This window comes from Chrysemys picta, chromosome 14 (genome assembly GCF_011386835.1).
Source record: "Chrysemys picta bellii isolate R12L10 chromosome 14, ASM1138683v2, whole genome shotgun sequence".
NCBI classification, from domain to species: domain Eukaryota; kingdom Metazoa; phylum Chordata; order Testudines; family Emydidae; genus Chrysemys; species Chrysemys picta.
Window position 1 is genome coordinate 27,446,774 of NC_088804.1, and position 20,436 is coordinate 27,467,209.

A 20,436-nucleotide genomic window follows, 5' to 3' on the forward strand; every position below is an offset into this window, starting at 1 on the left:
AGTTGTGTGAAATGACCTAGGATCATGCTAGAAAAGCTGTAGGCATATTGGTCTGAGTGTAACAGAAAAAGATGCTGAAATATTCAGATAGAGCTCATTAATGTATACAGATTATTCAGTGTTTTATAGTACTGTATCTGTCTTGTTCAGCATGCAGTTCAGTCTTTCCTTGATGGTTTCCTATGTCTGCCATTACTATCTGGTCCCTTTAGGTAATCAGTAGCCAAGTGCTCAGTGACTTAATTTACATGAGTCCCAGGCTTCTAGAACTGCTCTGTAATACGACCCAGTTTATTGCTTTCAGATCCAAGTTCTCACTAGGTTACAGTTCCTTTAAATTATTTCTCATAGCTTTGCTGGATTTCTTGTTAACAGTGTCTAACTAGAGCCAGGCACTTCTGCAGCTTTGTAGTTAACAGGATCTACCCTTAAATTGCCCAGGTCTGTCTTCTTCTCACCCTACAATAGGATTTATTAATGCTTTGTACAATCATTAACTGGTATTTTTGTAATATAGGAAACAGTAAGAAGACAAATATTTGTTGATATACCTCAGGAAGCAGTTATGCAAACGACATCAAAATACCATAAAATGAGTGCCAGTGACCAAAAAGCAAACACTAAAAGAACACATACAAAAATGCAGTGTTCACAGCTAAATTGTAAGTCTGATGATTTGGTTGGTACTACATCTGCAAATAATCAGTCATCCAAAAATGGAATATTAAAGACTGTGAATCTAGTAGATGCTTCTACCAGAGAGAGTGAGCAAAATGTTACTCTGCATTCAGCTGATAAACTACACACAGGTAGTGTACAAAAAAGTCATACTACAAATGAACGAACTGCTTGTGAGAAGAAACAGTCTGTTCCTCAAGCAAGGTATAGTATTTGATGTCTCAATGCAAAGTAAAAATGTAAAGTTGCTGTTCACTTAATGAAAATTTCAAAATCAAAAGGTCATTTTTTTAAATTATTTTTTACTAACTAGCTCTTTATTGTGAGAGAAAACAGACAACTTTTTGGTCACCACAGCTTTTCTTAGGTGTAGATGTAGTATCTTTGACATCTTAGATCAAAGAAAATAGAATCTCAATGCAATAAAGAAAAAGGAAAAGCATTTTGTCTTTGTACTCTAGATGAAGTGGTTGCAGCTATCTCAAATGCATTTATAGGTACTATTAAAAATCTGATATAAGATTAAATATTTAAACTATAAAATCCATAATATTTTACCCCCAGTTTTCTCTCACATTTCTTTTCATAGAATCATAGAAGATTAGGGTTGGAAGAGACCCCAGGAGGTCATCTAGTTCAAACCCCTGCTCAAAGCAGGACCAACCCCAACTAAATCATCCCAGCCAGGGCTTTGTCAAGCCGGGCCTTAAAAACCTCTAAGGATGGAGATCCCACCACCTCCCTAGGTAATCCATTCTAGTGCTTCACCACCTTCCTAGTGAAATAGTTTTTCCTAATATCCCACCTGGACCTCCCCCACTGCAACTTGAGACCATTTCTCCTTGTTCTGTCATCTGCCACCACTGAGAACAGCCGAGCTCCATCCTCTTTGGAACACCCCTTCAGGTAGTTGAGGCTGCTATCAAATCCCCCCTCACTCTTCTCTTCTGCAGACTAAATAAGCCCAGTTCCCTCAGCCTCTCCTCATAAGTCATGTGCCCCAGCCACCTAACATTTTCATTGCTTTCCACTGGACTCTTGAATTTGTCCACATCCTTTCTGTAGTGGGGGCCCAAAACTGGATGCAATACTCTAGATGTGGCCTCACCAGTGTCGAATAGAGGAGAATAATCACTTCCCTCGATCTACTGGCAATGCTCCTACTAATGCAGCCCAATATGCCATTAGCCTTCTTGACAACAAGGGCACACTGTTGACTCATATCCAGCTTCTCGTCCACTGTAATCCCCAGGTCCATTTCTGCAGAACTGCCACTTAGCCAGTTGGTCCCCAGTTTGTAGCAGTGCATGGGATTCTTCCTTCCTAAGTGCAGGACTCTGCACTTGTCTTCATTGAACCTCGTCAGATTTCTTTTAGCCCAATCCTCCAATTTGTCTAGGTCACTCTAGACCCTATCCCTACCTTCCAGCATATCTACCTCTCCCCCACAACTTAGTGTCATCCGCAAACTTGCTGAGAGTGCAATCCATCCCATCATCCAGATCATTAATGAAGATGTTGAACAGAACTGGCCCCAGGACAGACCCCTGGGGCACTGACTGCCAACTAGACATCGAGCCATTGATCACTACCCATTGAGCCAGACGATTTAGCTAGCTTTCTATCCACCTTATAGTCCATTCATCCAATCCATACTTTTTTAACTTGCTGGCAAGAATACTATGGGAAACCGTATCAAAAGCTTTGCTAAAGTCAAGATGTATCACGTCCACCGCTTTCCCCATATCTACAGAGCCAGTTATCTCGTCATAGAAGGCAGCCAGGTTGGTCAGGCATGACTTGCCCATGGTGAATCCATGTTGACTATTCTTGATCACCTTCCTCTCCTCCAAGTGCTTCAAAATTTCTTGAGGACCTGCTCCATGATTTTTCCAGGGACTGAGGTGAGGCTGACTGGTCTGTAGTTCCCCAGATTCTCCTTCTTCCCTTTTTTAAAGATGGACACTATATTTGCCTTTTTCCAATCATCCAGGACCTCCCCCCCGACCGCTACAAGTTTTCAAAGATAATAGCCAATGGCTCTGCAATCACATCAGCTGACTCCCTCAGCACCCTCGGATGCATTAGATCTGTCCCCATGGACTTGTGCATTTCCAGCTTTTCTAAATAGTCCTTAACCTGTTCTTTCACCACTGAGGGCTGTTCACCTCCTCCCCATACTGTGCTGCCCAGTGCAGCAGTCTGGGAGCTGACCTTTTCTGGGACCGATTCTATTGGCCATGGATGAAGACTGATGTGGAGCAGTATTTTAAGACCCGTGCCCGGTGTATACAACGGAAGACTCTACCCACGAGAGCTGCTCCACTATTTCATCTTCACAGTGAAGGCCTTTTGGATTTGGTCTGTATAGATTTTCTCACAATTGAACCTGATAGCAGAAATACTTGTAATGTGCTAGTCGTAACTGATCATTTCACAAGGTATGCACAGGCCTTTCCCACTAAAGATCAAAAAGCTTCTACTGTTGCTAAAACTCTTGGGAGAAGTACTTTGTGCATTATGGGTTGCCCAAGCAGATGCACTCAAATCAAGAATGGGATTTTGAGAGTCAATTAATTCAGGAACTTCTGATTATGCTAGGTATAAAAAAATCTAGAACACCACCTTATCATCCACAGGGAGACCCACAGCCTGAATGATTTAATCGGATCCTGCTTAATATGTTGGGAACCTTGAATACCAAACAGAAATCTAGATGGAGCCAGCATGTTAGCCATCTTGAGCATGCTTACAACTGTACCCAAAATGAGGCCGCTGGGTATTCTCCGTATTTCCTAATGTTTGGACGTGAAACACAATTACCAATAGACCTCTGTTTTGTGGTCTCAGTGGATGGGTCTTCCCACCAGTCTTACCTCCAGTATGTGGCTAATTTAAAAAAGGACTTGTGTGCTGCTTATCAACTTGCTCAGGTAGCATCTGATAAGGTGAACCGGGCAATAAAGACTGTTATGACCAGAAGGTGTGATACTGTGATCTGCAACCCGGTGATCGTGTTCTGATAAAAAATCTTGGGCTCCCTGGAAAACATAAACTTGCAAACCATTGGGATTAGCAGCCCTAAATTGTGGAGAATCAAATGCTCAGGCTACCTGTATATCACCTAAAGCCTGAAAAGAATGGTGGCCCATTAAAGACTTTACATCGAAACCAACACGTCTGGGGCAACATGTCAGAATGGATGACCCATCAGATATCGAGCCTACCCCTCTACCCAGATCATCTAACCAAAGGACAACTGACGTCTGAAAGTTCCTCCCACAACTCCATAGGTGGTACTAATCCTGTGCCTGGCCCTGCTACCATGATGGACATAATTGGTTCCCCAATCAGAAACTGATTCTGAGGAGGTTTACCCTGAATATATATCTATGTATCATGAACCCTCAGATATGTCTCCTGGGTCTGTTGTACTGTCACTTGAGCCAGATCAACCTGAAAGCGCAACTAGCACACCCCCTTTAAATCCTGAAGCTCTTTCTATTCTTTCCTATGGGAGAAGTTCATAGGGAGGGCGTAGATATATGCAACAATCCCCCTGTGTCTTCAAGTGTAGGGAACCAGGTTGCTACAGATGTTGCTCCTTCTACAATGAAGCCAAAGCTGACGGAGCTTTATTAACACCTCCTGAAGGGGAGGAAGAAGGGATGGCACAGCCCTTAAGGAGGTCCCAGCGAGAAGTCAGGTCCCCATGGTTAACATATGATGTGGTTGGAGACAGCAATGAGGTGTCCATCCCCACAGTACATCATGGGGTGATTGTGCTGAAAGATTTTAAAACACCTGTGGAGTCCAAACCAGAATATGTATCCTCTGAGGATGAGCTCAAGTGTTTTTCGTGATGGTGCTCACCTCAGGCTAGATGCCTAAATTGTGCCTCTTCTACTGGGCCTATACTTTACCCTCCATTGAATGTTTCCCCAGCTAGCAGTAGAAATTAAGAATGTATGTATTATATTGTAAATTAATCTGGTTTTCTTCTTTGTTCTGCTTCCTTAATGGGGACATTAAGGATTTTTCCGGTTGGGGGAGAAGGTAGGCACCCTTTACTAGAGGGGCCTCTGAACTTTATTGGGAGTGTTCCAGTTGGGAAGATCCTGTGTGATGCAATCTAGCCTTATAGACTACAACTCCTATGATGCTTGGGGAAAGGGTGAGAAACCTTAAATTAGAGTGAATAAATGACGACTCGGCACACCACTTCTGAAAGGTTGCCCACCCCTGGGTTAGACAGACACGTCAGGGATAGTTTAGCTATACTTGGTCCTGCCTCAGTGCATGGGGGCTGGACTAGATGACCTCTCAAGGTCCCTTCAAGCCATATATTTCTATTATTTTAAATGTTATTGTGAGATTTGGTTTTAACTTTCTTAATGTGTTTTTGATTTTTCCAGTGAACACTTGTTTAAACAGCCATCAATGACTGTTCAAAATCTGAAACAGGCACAAGTAGCAGGTACAAATAACTGAAGTATATTCTTTTTTTCCAGATAATGTTGTATGTTATGGATTGTTATTGGAAATAAAATATGGTCCATATCGCTTACCTTTAAAGCTATATTTTAACATACAGTGTGTATCATACTGTATGTACACTCCCATTCCATTATGTACAGTGTTATAAATTTGTTAATATTTGCGTAGATTTGGAATTTTATATTAAATAACTATTAAAATGAGAATCTATTTCTTTTGTTTAGATTTTATCTTCTAAAATGTTTTACTTTAGTATTTTTTTGTAAAATATTTCTAACATTACACAAGATAAGTTTAGATAAATGTTTTCTGCTATGTCTGAAAACAATTTTGGATTGAGCAATGAAAGCCGTCAATAGTACAAGAATTTGTTTTGACCTCTGCTCTAAATATTGGATAGACAAAGGAAACAATCTTGTGAACTGGCATTTAAGCATGTGTATTGTTCCATTTTGATTTCAGTGGGACTATTTGTGCATTAAATTAAGCACATGTGTAAATGTTTGTAGGATGGGGTGTAAGGGATTAGTGTTGATCTCTGCTTCTTATAGCCAGTGTATTTTTCATACTTCGGTTCTGATCCATCTAATCTTTATTCTTGAATAACCTATTGACAATTTAGAGGAGTAAGAATTTCTCATCTGAATAAGTGTTTGTGTGATTGGTACTTTAGAAAGGGCCAAATTGTGCTCTGTTACATCACTGTAAATCAAGAGTAAGGACTACTACATGTGTAAGGTTTTGGAGGATCAGACTCTAGATTTGAAATAAATACAATGAACCTGATATCCAACTTCATCATATCTATTTTACACAGTTGCACCAGGTAAAACTGGTATGATCAAATGAAAAAATCAGGCCCATTGCATACAATGAAACCAAGATAAGTACTGAATTCCCTGGAGTTAATCTGAATTTACACTAGAGTAACTGAAATTCCCATTTGACCTATAGTATTTTTTTATTCTTTGCTGTTGTGTAAATTTAAACATCTATATGTCTTCTAGAAATGTAAAATAAAATTGGACTTATATATACTGTGGAGAAGTTACCAGCAGAAAGACAGTTTGCTTTTTCCATCCTAGTGAAATACACTTTTTTCAAATTTAGAAACAGTTACATTTTGTTCAGACTCAACAAACAAGGAAATAAGTATTCCAATTACTTCTGCATCTCCTAAAATGACAGATTTAAGGTGCTCAGGTAAATGATATTTATCTTAGACTTTTTATTATGATTCCATAAAAATCTTTTTATGTCCCATCAGAAATACATCAAATTACTTGATATTACATTGATTTGACGCATCTACAATACTAATAAATCTATTGCCTTTAGCCTATTTTTCTCCCCAGTGATAAAGTGTAATTGTCCCCATCTGCCACTGGGCAGATTCACCAGCCAGAGCAATCTAAATAAAGCCCACATGCTCAAGTTTAGGTCCACATCCTTTTCCCAAACAGAAGATTTGGATATTTTCCTGCTTTCTGTAAGCAGAAAGGGGAGAGAATATATTCTTTCTCTGCTAAATAGGTCTCCTGACTACTACATCCCCACCCTGCAGCATTGCTAATCCTGGATCTAAGCTGTCTCAGCAGTTGCTGCTTGCAACCTGCAGTCGCATAACCTGTCATGTGCTTTCTGAACTCAGTCCCCTCAGTCTTAAAGGGGCAAGCTAACAAACTGGGATGTGTGAATTTGCCAAAGGACCAACATCCTGTCACAGACTCGAACTATTTTTTTAAACTTATGTTAATATCCAAACTGTTGTCTAATCCTGTTACGCATATGTTTGTGGCTAAATTGTAGTATTAAGTCACAGCCATTTAATGGGAACACTGCAAAACTGCAATGCTCCAGAGGGTACAGTAGCTATGCCACTATTAAAGTGGTTGTAGTATGCAGTGCCTTTTCACTTCTCACACAGGTGTTAGAAGCATGCTGTCATCCCTTTCTGGCCACTATATACAGCTTTGTCTCTGGCTCTGGGCACAAGGACTTCTTGTACTTGTAGGGTGACCAGATCACAGGGATGAAATATTGGGATGTGGGGGGGCGGAGCAAAAAAAAAAAAAAACGGCGGCGGAGCAAAAGAAGTTTTGCAGGGGCCGGGGGCATTAGCAGGCCTCAGCCGCGCCACCGGATCACACACAGTGCCCCGGCCACGCGCGCTGCCATCCCCGCGGAGCCTCCCGCCCCCTGGCCCACCCCGGGCACATGCGTCCCGCCGCCAGTGGGGAGCCCTGCGCCTATCCCGCTCGGCTGCGCTCCAGCGGCTCCTTCCCAGCGGGGCTCCCTGGCAGCAGCAGGGAAGTTTATCGGTTTGAGGGACCCCGGCTGGCTCCTCGCCCCTGTCCACCGGTCGCCCCGCCAGGGACAAGTCTCGCCCCCGCAGCCCCTCTCCGCCGCATGCCCCCGGGCCGCACCGCCCACCCTATGTACATGGCCCCTGTGCATGGGCAGTGGGGGGACCTAAGCCTCCCCAAACCTCACACCATGCCCCCGGGCCGCACCGTCCACCCAGGCCCTGCCCGCTCCATGCTGCCCCCGGACTCACCGCGCTGCCCCATGGGCTGCAGGGCTGAAGCAACCTCCACGGAGCTCTGCAGCGCTCCCGGCCCCGGCCGGCCATGGCCCATGTGCCCAGGCTGCTGCACAGGGGCGTCTCCTCCCCAGGCCCGGCTTGAGATCCAATGGGGCAGTGAGGGGGCGGGGCTGGGGGCAGGGATTTGGGGAGGGATCCAATGGGGAAGGAGAAGGAGGAGTCAGGGTGGGGGGGGGCGAGAGCCCCTCCGGGCTCTGCCTGTGTGCCAGAGTGGAGGGCAAAATTGTTTGTCCAGTGTCAAAATTGTTTGTCAGTGACGCGGGACAAACAAGCAAATATCGGGACAGTCCCGATAAAATAGGGACGTCTGGGCACCCTATGTACTTGGCCCCGGTGCATGGGCAGTGCATAATGGAGGCTGGGGGAACCTAAGCCTCCCCAAACCTCACACCACCAGGGGGTGGGGGCAGTGAAGGATTTGAGCCCCTGGAAAAATCTCATCCTACCACAGCCCCAGTGGTGGGGGCACAGCTTTTCTGGTTTCAGGGACACGGGGCGGGGGGAGGAGCGAGCAGGGGTGGAGCATTGGGGGAAGAGGTGGAGTGGGGGCAGAACAGGGGCGTGGCCGTGGGAGAAGGGGTAGAATGGGGGAGGGGCTCTGGGTTCAGAGCTCCAGCCAGGGTCCAGAGCTCTGCCACTGTCCCAGCTGAGGCTGAGAGCTCTCAGCTGACTCCCCCCATGGCCTTTAGAACAAGGGTTTGCTGGCTGCATCAAGGTTGAACGTTGCAGAACATGAAAGAAGGAAATTAAAATAAGTGTCACTATTTGGAAAGACTGTGGCATAAACTCTACAAACCACTTTGAAGACATTTTTAACAAATAGATTTCCTACATCTACATTTTATATATGCTATTTCTACAACGTAGGTTTTTTGTTTTTGTTTTTCCAGGATGTATAACAGTAGGACTGCCTTTCAATAGCAGAAATTTTAGCAAGATCTTGCATACTTGTCCACATCAGTGTGATCGTCACAAAGTCATTCTGGAAGCTGAAGAGAGATATAAAAGGGGACTAAGAAAATCGGTTATCTGTAATAACAGTAGTTCTGAGGCTTTTAAGAGTAATTATGAGGATTTTTTATAATAGATAAGGGTATAGTTTAAAAGGTATTTGTAATTAGTAATTTGTTTTGACTGATTCTGATCTAGTAATCTGACATTGGTGTAACTCCATTAACTTAATTGGAGTTAGTCATAATTTATACTGGTGTATACTTGAGATCATAATTAGATCCCTGGTCCCTGGGAGTAGAAACTACAGTATACATCTCTCTTGTGTGTTCCTTGGTAATTGGCTGTATATCCCAGGGCCGCCCAGAGGATTCAGGGGGCCTGCGGCAAAGCAATTTCGGGGCCCCTTCCATAAAAAAAAGTTGCAATACTATAGAATACTACATTCTCGTGCGGGGCCCGGGGCCTGGGGCAAATTGCCCCAGTTGCCCCCCCCCCCCTCGGGGCGGCCCTGGTATATCCTCATTATGAACTTGGATGAGGCTGTCTGTCCTCTTAGCCAGAATTAGTAAGTCCCTGCCTTCTACTATTAGGAAAGAGTGAATGAGTGCATGACAGCACAACAAGCCCTTTCTCATACCAGTATCACTTCCTCAAGGATGTGAGAGGTTTAGAACTCTTGATTGAGATGGTGGGTGAGGGAAATTGCATCCTCAAATACATGTAGCTTTCTACTGAAAAAAGAAGAGACTGGATTTTTAGAATGAAAGATTTTAGCTGATAGCATTTATGATGATGATAAAACAATTGTCCTGTGCTTTCCAGAAATACTGTTGACCCCAGCTAAGAAAGGAAGACTGAATACAGAGTCAGCAACCTTCAAGAGCAGAAAAAATCTTGAGGAAAATTTCCAAAGTAAGGGCCCAGTCCTGCAATACTTCTTATTGTATGAGTAATTCTATTACACGTGTACACAAGGGGTATTTCTACACAAGCCTCCCAGCCCAGATCCAGACTTCTTGTATCAGGGCTTGTGTTAATATGCTAAAAACAGCCACGTAAATGTTGTTTTTATGTTCTGGCTTGGGCTGGAGCTCTGGCTCTGAACCCCTCCCACCTTAAGAGCCTGAGCCACATTGTAAAAGCAACATCTACCCAGTTATTTTTAGCATGTTAGTATGAGTGCCACTAACACAAGTCTGTGGATCCTGACTTGGAGGCTTGCTCCCAGGTGCTATGTAGACATACCCGTGCAAGACTTAATTGTGAGATCTTTTGTATGGGGAATTATGTCCTCCTCTGGGTACTCTACAATATTAAGCATAACTATGTCACTCCAATAATAATGGTATCTCATTTCGGTGCAGCAGAAAATAGAGAAATAGGCATTTTTGCTTTTATTAGCAGGAGATTGTGGATGGATTTGAAGCAATGGGGTTCCCGAACTGTGGTGGAAGTAGAGCAATAGAGGGCATGCATCTCCCTATTTTGGCACCAGACCACTTTGCTACAGAGTACATAGACAGAAAGGGCTACTTTTCTATAGTTATGCAATTGTTGGCAGATCACCAGGGATGCGTCACCAACATCTGTGTTGGCTGGTCAGGGAAGGTGCATGATGCATGCATTTTAAGAACACAGAAAATATGCTGCAGAGTGCCTAGTAGTTCTGAAAGCACCCACTTGTTACTGTACAGTGTGACACAACTCATAGGATCAGTGATAGTAATAATCAGACATTTACAGCAAACACCACAAAATCAATAGGTGCATTGACTGTTATATTGATAGATATACATCAAGCACCACACAATTCCTAACAGGCCCCAAAACATCAGGGTCAGGTTGAGCACAGAAAGCTATAAGCAAGGCCTTTCTTTCCTGACTGGGAGATTACTATTGGCAATGTTGAAATGCCTGTAGTGATCCTGGAGGACCCAGCATACCTCTTGGTCCCTGTACACCAGCCACCTTGACAGCACCAACGAAGGATTCATCTACCTGTAGGTGAAGCTGAATGTGCTTTAGTAGGTTGAAGGGACACTGGCATTGTTTACTCACAAGATTGGATCTCAATGAAAAAAACATCCCAGTAGTTATACCTGACAGCTGTGTCCTGCATAATATCTGTGAAGCAAAGGGGGAGGATTCTTAGGGTCAACATAAATAACAGTGTCTACGCTCACACTGCATCAATGTCAGTACATTTGCCCGGGCATCACTGTAACCGAGCATTTTCATTAGTGGGAGACAAATTTAAGTGTAGACACATGCATAACTATGTCACCATACAGTTAGGGCAGCGTACATCGCCCTAACTGTAATGTAGACCAAGCTATTGACTTCAGTGGATTTGCTCCTGATTTCCACTGATGTGAGAGGAGAATCATGCCAGTTTTGTCGAAATGCACATTGACAGGTTACAACAAGATCAGAGTATTCTTGCAGACTTTGCCTATACATATTCACAATTGTGAATTAAGTAAGGAATTTACTAGTAAGTACAAAGTCAGAATTTTTACAGTATTTTAAAGCACTTTTCCTGGAGCAAAAGCATTGTATCGTAAATATTAAATGCAAAAAAAGGGAATTTTTTTCAAGAAATGAAAAGCTTCAGCTTGATAACCTAGGAGGCTGAAGTCTTCTACCCATTCACAGAACAGGCACAGTGCAGGACAGCAGCAGTTGCCCTTATAACTGCCTCCCAAAAATTTGCATAAACCTGACATGTACCAACAACTTTCAGAATGAGAAGGGAGTTCAATATTCATGGCTCATTCATTCTTTAGTCTCTTTCCCTTTATTGGTTACTGGTGCCATTTGTGATAAGAGGAACATCTGCACTAGGGCTGTCAAGTGATTAAAAAAATGAATCGCGTGATTAATCACACTGTTAATAATAGAATACCATTTATTTAAATATTTTTGATGTTTTCTACTTTTCAAATAAATTGATTTCAATTACAACACAGAATACAAAGTGTACAGTGCTCACTGTATATTTATTTTTATTACAAATATTTGAACTGTAAAAAACCAAAAGAGATAGTATTTTTCACTTAATAAAAGTACAGACGTGCAATCTCTTTATCATGAAAGTTGAACTTACAAATGTAGAATTATGTACAAAAAAACCTGCATTCAAAAATAAAACAATGTAAAATTTTAGAGTCTGCAAGTCTACTCCGCCCTACTTCTTGTTCAGCCAATCGGTCAGACAAACAAGTTTGTTTACATTTGCAGGAGATAATGCTGCCTGTTTCTTGTTTACAATGTCACCTGAAAGTGAGAACAGGCATTCTCATGGCACTATTGTAGTCGGAATAGCAAAATGTTTACGTGTCAGATGCGCTAAAGATTCATATGTCCCTTCATGCTTCAACCACCATTCCAGGGGACATGCGTCCATGCTGATGACACGTTCTGCTCGATAACAATCCAAAGCAGTGTGGACCGACACATGTTCATTTTCATTATCTGAGTCAGATGCTACCAGCAGAAAGTTGATTTTCTTTTTTGGTAGTTTGGGTTCTGTAGTTTTTGCATTGGAGTGTTGCTCTTCTAAGACTTCTGAAAGCATGCTCCACACCTCATCCCTCTCAGATTTTGGATAAACCTTGGGTCGAGTGCTGTAGCTATCTTTAGAAATTTCACATTAGTACCTTCTTTGCGTTTTGTCAGATCTGCAGTGAAAGTGCTCTTAAAATGAGCAACATGTGCTGGGTCATAATCTGAGACTGCTATAACATGAAACATATGGCACAATGCAAGTAAAACAGAGCAGGAGACATACAATTCTCCCCGAAGGAGTTCAGTCACAAATTTAATTAACACATTTTTTTTAATGAGCATCATCAGCATGGAAGCATGTCCTCTGAAAAGGTGGCCGAAGCACGAAGGAGCATACTAATGTTTAGCATATCTGGCACGTAAATACCTTGCAATGCCGGCTACAAAAATGCCATGCAAATGCCTGTTCTCATTTTCTGGTGACATTGTAAATAAGAAGAGGTCAGTATTATCTCCTGTAAATGTAAACAAACTTGTTTGTCTTTGGGATTGGCTGAACAAGAAGTAGGACTGAGTGGAGCTGTAGACTCTGAAGTTTTACATTGTTTTGTTTTTGAGTGCAGCTATGTAACAAAAAACCCTACATTTGTAAATTGCATTTTCATGCCAAAGAGATTGCACTACAGTACTTGTATGAGGTGGATTGAAAAATACTATTTCTTTTCTTTATCATTTTTACAATGCAAATATTTATAATAAAAAATAATATACACTCTGTGTTCTGTGTTGTAATTGAAATCTATATATATGAAAATGTAGAAAAACATCCAAAATATTTGAAATTTATTAATAGGTATTTTTATTGTTCAACAGTATGATTAAAACTATGATTAATCACGATTAATTTTTTTTGTTGATCACATGAGTTAACTGCGATTAATCGACAGCCCTAATCTGCACTAAGAATTGGATTGAAACTCCCAGTCCATGGCCTTGGCTACACTTACCCGGTAGTTCGGAGGCGAGCGATCAAACTTCTGGGTTCGACTTATCGCGTCTAGTCTGGACGCGATAAGTCGAACCCGGAAGTGCTCGCCGTCGACTGCGGTACTCCAGCTCGGCGAGAGGAGTACCGCGGAGTCGACGGGGGAGCCTGCCTGCCGAGTGTGGACCAACGTAAGTTCGAACTAAGGTACTTCGAACTTCAGCTACGTTATTCACGTAGCTGAAGTTGCGTACCTTAGTTCGAATTAGGGGGGTAGTGTAGACCTGGCCCATATCTCAGCCTCTAAACTTAGCTCATAATCTCTCTATAATAAATTTCAGTCTAATGGGTGTGGATCAGTGTGTCAGTTTACCCCATAAAATATGAGAACTCTTATTTCTACTTTTAAGATAATTCACGAGGGATTCTCACTTAAAATGAAGTGATTGTGGTATCTTAGGCACAGCACCAACTATATCCATACAGTGCTAGTGACTGACACTGTTTTGTATTATTAATGACCATAGTTTAAAAATAGCCCAAAGTTATGTTCCAAAATCCATATTTAGGCTCCTATATAAGTGTCCTGATTTTCAAATGTACTGAGCATGCAGCAGTATCCACTGAAGTCAATTAGTGCTCAATGCTTTTGAAAATCAGGCCACTTACTTAAGAACCTAACTTTAGGCTCTTACTTTTGAAAATCTTGGGTTTATATTAGTGTCCAAATTAACAAATTGCTGATACCAAGTTACTAGTTAATTGGTTCATTTATTCTCCAGATTCCAAAATTGGTTATCATTTTTTCCCAGAGAGATTGGCCTGCCAGCATAACCATTTCCAAATTACTGACTATTTTCAAGTCATCAACCCCTTTAGATTGATATGACGTGGCATCTGGAAGGCAAAGGTTTCCTGCCTGGCACATTCTTCTAGTCCAGTGCAACTAAATTAATAATATAGCTGGGAAGAGGATCTTCCCTTGAATTTTGGTTCCTAAATCATTACCTTGTTTGTTGTGTTTTAAAAGGTATTCGTTTGACTCCTATGAAGAAAACCCAAAGTAGTATTTCAAATATAGATGACAACTTCAACAAAAATATTAATTTCCGAGAAAAATATAACTTAATGCCTACATACACAAAAAGTGAGTATTGCCATAAAATTAATCACAGAATTCAGGAAGTTGTAAAATCAATTTTACTCTGTCTCTGATTGAGGGCATTGCAACTGGCTGTGCTTCACACATCTATGCTCATCACTGAAGATCAAGGTATGAGAATTTAAAATGATATATACTATTATCTTCCAACTTTAATAAATACAGATGTTGACTTGTGAGCATGGTCTTCTGTCATCTGTTGGTTAGTTACTTCTACTGCACCTAAGATATAACCCCTTGTATATTTAATGCATCAGTGACGTTGATGTAACCTTAATGCTGGAGAAAAGATACTTTTATATTATTTGAGTATTAGAATTTATAAAATAAGTAACATTCACACTTTAACTTTTTTTAGAAGAACTGCTGCTTTACATTACCACGTTCGGTTCTATCTTAGATTTCAATTAGTTTAAATTAACAAACAGATGGCCTTGTTCATAACTCCACAGCTCTCCAAACAAACCAAGACACACGCTTGAGGAAACAAACAGTCAAAGAGAGACACAACACAGAATATCAAGGCTTGAATGAGAAAAATAAATATTCATTTGATGAAGATGAGGTGAGTTATGAGGCCAGATAATACCCTCACATATTTGCATAAAAATCCAAATAAAGTCAATACCTGTGTGTTTTTTTAAAATGTCTTTATTGTTATTAGTGTAGTCACTTGTAACAGGAACCCAGCACCAGGATGAATGACCAAGTTGAACCCTAGTGTAAACAGGTGCATCTCCATTGATTGTCAGTGCAGTTACACCCACCTATGTATTTAGTACTCATTTTTTTTTCAGCCCTTCACTCTCCTTTAACCATCCCTGGGTCTCCCCTTCTGCCCAGTACCTGGTCCCTGTGGACCCACAGAGTCGGGGGCTGGGGCTGACAGATGGTTGAGTCAAGATGGGGCAGCTAGGACTTGGGTGCTCCCCCAGTGAGGGGGCACGCTAGGCAGGTAAATGTGGTCAGAGGAGAGAGGATGGGACAGGGTTCTTCAGAAATCGTCTCCCTGCCATAGTTTCCGCCACCGCCTCTGGTTTGGTTTCATTAATAGGCAGTAAATCTCAGAGCCTAAGGAGGTAAGGTCTCTGAGAGACACTGCACACACATTGACTATTCTGCTGTCAAGGCAGCAGTTCAGGAGGGCTATGAGTCTCACCAAACATGAGACCAGGTTCAGATTCTCACTTCCATCTCCCCTTTATTGGAAAAATCACGATATTGGGCTAATTTAGCAATTTCTGTGCAATCTGTGAAGGAAGCTGCCCTCCACACCTTAGCCATTAGGAGTGTGTTGGCCTTTTATCTGGACAGGACCAAACCCTTAGGACCCCACCCAGACTGTTTGTCTCTTTTGCTGCCAGAGATAAAGGGATATCTGTTTCCACCCAAAGACTTTCCAGTTGTATCTTCTCTTATGAAGCTGCTAATCACCCTGTTCATAGGGTTATAGCCCATATGACCAGATCTCAATCTACTTCCATTTCCATGTTGAAGAATGTGCCCATTACAAAAATATGCAAAGCTGCCACTGAGGCTTTGATTCACACCTTCTCAAAACACTATGCCTTACTGCATGCCTCCAGGACAGATGATATCTTTGTACTGCAGTTCTGCAGACCATCTTAGACCAGGTTCTGAAGCTTCCACCTCCTTCAGGGAGTACTGCTTAGGAATCAGCTGAAGTCACCCATAGGGACATAACTTGAAGGAGAGATTGCTTACCCTATACAGTAAGTGGAATTCTTTGAGTAATATCCCTGTGGATGCTCCACTATCAGTCTTCCTTTTCCTTTGCATCACAGCAGGGGTCGGCAACGTTTGGCACGCGGCTCGCCAGGGTAAGCACCCTGGCGGACCGGGCCAGTTTATTTACCTGCTGACGCAGCAGGTTCGGCCTATCGCGGCCCCTACTGGCCGCGGTTCGCCATCCCGGGCCAATGGGGGCGGCGGGAAGCGGCGCAGGCGAGCGATGTGCTGGCCGCGGCTTCTCACCGCCCCCATTGGCTCGGGACGGCGAACCGCGGCCAGTAGGGGCCGCGATAGGCCGAACCTGCCGCGTCAGCAGGTAAATAAACTGGCCCGGCCCACCAGGGTGCTTACCCTGGCGAGCCGCGTGCCAAACGTTGCCGACCCCTGCATCGGAGTCTTGTCTTGAAGGGACTTTGTGGTAGAGAAGGAACTGAGGGTGGTTCACCCAACACTGCCCTATATATCCTTGGCAGGGCTGGCTCCAGCTTTTTTGCCGCCCCAAGCGACGAAGTGAAAAAAAAAAAAAAAAAAAAAAGATAAAGCCGATCGGCAGCACTTCGGCGGCAGCTCAATTGTGCTGCTTCCTTCTTCGGCGGCAATTCGGCGACGGGTCCTTCGCTCCCTCTCTTCCTCTTCGGCGGCAGCTCAAAGAGGAAGAGAGAGACTGAGGGACCAGCCGCCGAATTGCTGCCGAAGACCCGGACGTGCCGCCCCTTCCTTCGCTGGTGCCTGGAGCCGGCCCTGATCTTTGGTACGGGGCACAAGAATAGTTAGGGGGTATGTGCAGACCAGGTGCAGCTACCAAATCTCTGCTCAAAAGTGCCTGTGGCACATTTATTGTACAGGATAAGTAACCTCTCCTTCTGTTATTCTGTAGGCCTCTATAATATAAGAACTAACATTTAATAATTATGTTAAATAGTATTCTTAATGACTTAAATTATTTTTTTCACTTCAATGCTATGTACTTTTACATAATTTTTAAATAAGTCAGAATAAATACTTACAGAGCACTGAAAGTCTTTCATTGGACACACATGCAAGAGCTTTAAAAAAGAGTAAACGAAGAATCCGGAAAGATTTTACAACAGAAGAAGTAAACTATCTTTTGAGTGGCGTAAGGAAAATGGGCCATCACTGGAATTCAATTTTGTGGTCCTACCCATTTCAGAAAGGACGGACAAACGTTGATCTTGCTAAAAAATACCGCAAGTTACAGATACATGTAAGGAAAATGTAATTTTCTAATAGTCTCTTTATGCTAAAGTTAAAAACTGATTTGAATTGTAACCTCTAATTGCATTTTCAGTTTTGCTGTGAAATGAGAAAAGTGTGAGATTTTGTGCTGTGCCTTTGAGGCACGTCACAGAAGTTGCAGCCCAGGGGGCAAAAGGGCTAAAGTGACTGTAAGCCACCTTTTGTGCCCCCCTCTCCCCCCCCAGTTCTGGCTGCTCCCATTTGTAACTGAGGGCTTGGCTACACTTGCAAGTTAGAGCGCATTAAAGCAGCCCTGGGCGCCCTAGCTCACTACCCGTCCATACTGGCAAGGCACGTAGAGAACTCTGACTCCAGGGCTAGAGTGCTCCTGGTACTCCACCTCGGCGAGAAGATTAACACTTGGTGCACATTGGCTGAAACGCCCGGGCGTTAGTGTGAACGAGGTGTTGCATTACTGCGCTCTGATCAGCCTCCGGAAAGTCCCATAATCCCCTTAAGTCAAGTGGCCACTCTTGTCATTGTTTTGGAATCACTGCAGGCAGGCCGATATGCCCTTTGAAACCTCCGTTTCTGACAGCCTGCATGCTTATCTGCTCCGAGCCAAAGCAACCATTACTGTGGAATGCTGTGTGTGAGAGAGAGAGAGAGAGAGAGAGGTGAGGAGGAGAGGGGGGTCTGCTGCTGTCTTACAAGACAGCCTGCTGACATGCTCTCAGCCCCCCAAAAACCCACTCTCTCTCCCCCCACATACACACAACACACTCCCTGTCACACTCCACCGCACACCCCTCATTTGAAAAGCGCGTTGCTGGGATAGCTACGACAATGCACTGCTCTTTGGGGCTACGCCAGTGCGCTTGCAGCTGTCAGTGTGGATAGATTGCAGCACTTTCCCTACTGCGCTCTACGAAGGTTGGTTTAATTCAAAGTGCTCTACATCTGCAAGTGAAGCCATGCCGTAAGACAGCCCTAGTTGCTCGCTGTGACTGTCTTCTTCAAGTCCTGTGCTGGGAGAGAACTACATCTAGGACTTTTAGAGCTCCTTAGCGTCATTCCAGCCCCATTACTCAGAATACAAGGGCCTGAATAAGTGATAATCTCACACAAGATCCCTAGGATAGTCCAACATATTGACTAGGGACTGGAAGCCAGGAATTCCTGAGTTCTAATTTCTCTCTGACAATAACTTGTTTGGCCTGGGGCAAGTTTCTCTATGTGTATATCAGTTTTCTCTATCTGTAAAATGAAGATGATTTTTATTTACCCCTTATGCTGGGTATGAAGGATTATAATTGATTAGCTAATATTTGTAGCATGTTTTGAACAACTATCAGGTATTCTTCCTCTTAACCCTGTTCTATAATGTGTTGTAGATCTTGTATCAAAATACCAGTTTGTCTTGACATTTACTATTTTTTTTTCTAATTTTACAGAGGAATGAAAATAAAGAAGATCTGTAACATCTTTCTAAAGTATTTTATATTCTGCTAAAGAATTTGGAAGTTTAAAGGACAGAATTATAGTATAAATGAGTTAGGTACTGTTAATATGCACTCTACATATTTCACTTCAGATTTTTTATTGTGATTTGTATAGGGCTAGGCTCTGATGTAGACTTAAGTGAAATGTATTTTGATAGGTATTTTCAGAATGCTAATGTACATTCATTAAATAAAATGTATACCAGTAAAATGAAAATGCTTTAACTTTACTACAGAGGCACACCCCAAAAAAGCCCAGAACAAAACTATTTGCATGCAATATTTAACTTGACCTTCCAGTGCTTAACTGGAATATTTGTACTTGCTTTAAATATCTCACTTGCTAAAACTATATTACAAATCATTTTATCCTCTTTCATTTTTGCACAAAAGTTTAACGTTGCTAAATTGATATTTTATGCCACATACTGATACATTTTAAAATATTTTTGTTGGCTCCATTTTTATTTTCTTGCTCTTTTTTCTATTCCACTGTTCCTGAGATGGAACAAGAGCACATCATTATCTTTAAGATATAGCCATTTCTACCTTTTTCTCTATTTTATACCACACTTATAGATGTTATTGCACTTGGGCTTAGTACTCTGAAATGCTCACGTTTATTTAAAATGCTTTAAGTGTAATTTTTATCACAAACCAAAGGCACCGACTCTGTGGGTGCTCTGGGGCTGGAGCACACATGGGGAAAAATTAGTGGGTGCTCTGCACCCACCGGCAGCTCCTCACCCTGCCCCCCCCCCCGCTCACCTCTGCCTCCTTCCCTGAGCGTGTCGCCGAGTCCTGCTTCTCCCCCGTCCCTCCCAGCACTTGCGCTGCAAAGCAGTTATTTCACGCGGCAAGCGGTGGGAGGGAGGCGGAGAAGGAGGAATGCGGCGCGCACGGAGAAGAGGCGGGGCTGGGGCGGGGATTTGGGGAGGGGTCTAATAGGGGCAGGGAGAAGGTGGAGATGGGGTGGAGGTGGGGCCGGAGGCGGGGGGTGCGAGCACCCACCAGTGCCAAGGAAAGTTGGTGCCTGTGTCACAAACTACCCTGCTGTGTGTGTATATAGAACTAATATTGAAAGCTGCTAAAGTTGAAGGAGCCCAATTATCATGTACACCTATACCAGAATGAATAGGAAAACAGGATATAGCCATTTTTATTTTTAGAACATTATTTATATGCAGTCCTTTATAAAGCTCAGTTATGGGCCCTGTCTTTAGGAGCTTACTATCAAACTAATTCTGTTTTGGATGTTCATTTAATTTCCATTTTTTTGTGTTAGTAGCCATTCTTCCTTTACTCTGAAGAGCAGTGGGTACTTTAAGCTAGTGTTCTTGTATGCCCTTTAGACATGGTAGTAATAGTGTTGGGAATGCCAGGAGAAGCCCTGATTAGAAGGCCCCAGCCCTGGGAGGTTGGACTGATGTCTCACTCTCAACTCCCAGAAATAAGCAAACCAGAGAGCCAAGCTATCTTAGGTTTCCTGCAAATGGGGAGCAGTAATACAGTGGTTGAAAGACCCTCAAAGGACAGAAGGGCTGGGGCTAGTTTTTATTTCTGTTAATTTAGTTTTCATTCCTTTGTCACTTTGGAA

At 42.8% G+C, this 20,436-nt stretch overlaps 1 protein-coding gene across 3 annotated transcripts in view; it reads left to right on the top strand.

The window, feature by feature from the left end:
• The window catches only part of TERB1 (telomere repeat binding bouquet formation protein 1), a 40,358-nt gene extending 21,308 nt beyond the window's left edge, over positions 1–19,050 (top strand). The window contains exons 12-20 of one of the 3 annotated variants that reach the window (XM_042852153.2): positions 518–882; positions 5,094–5,155; positions 6,286–6,378; positions 8,671–8,841; positions 9,557–9,646; positions 14,257–14,373; positions 14,841–14,953; positions 17,150–17,365; positions 18,792–19,050. In XM_042852153.2, coding sequence (XP_042708087.2) covers positions 518–882; positions 5,094–5,155; positions 6,286–6,378; positions 8,671–8,841; positions 9,557–9,646; positions 14,257–14,373; positions 14,841–14,953; positions 17,150–17,365; positions 18,792–18,818 — 1,254 coding nt within the window. In that variant the 3' untranslated portion in view covers positions 18,819–19,050. The remainder of the gene's footprint in view (positions 1–517; positions 883–5,093; positions 5,156–6,285; positions 6,379–8,670; positions 8,842–9,556; positions 9,647–14,256; positions 14,374–14,840; positions 14,954–17,149; positions 17,366–18,791) is intronic. The other 2 variants (XM_065567243.1, XM_065567244.1) reach the window with 2 other exon arrangements.
• The last annotated feature ends 1,386 nt before the right edge of the window (positions 19,051–20,436 follow it).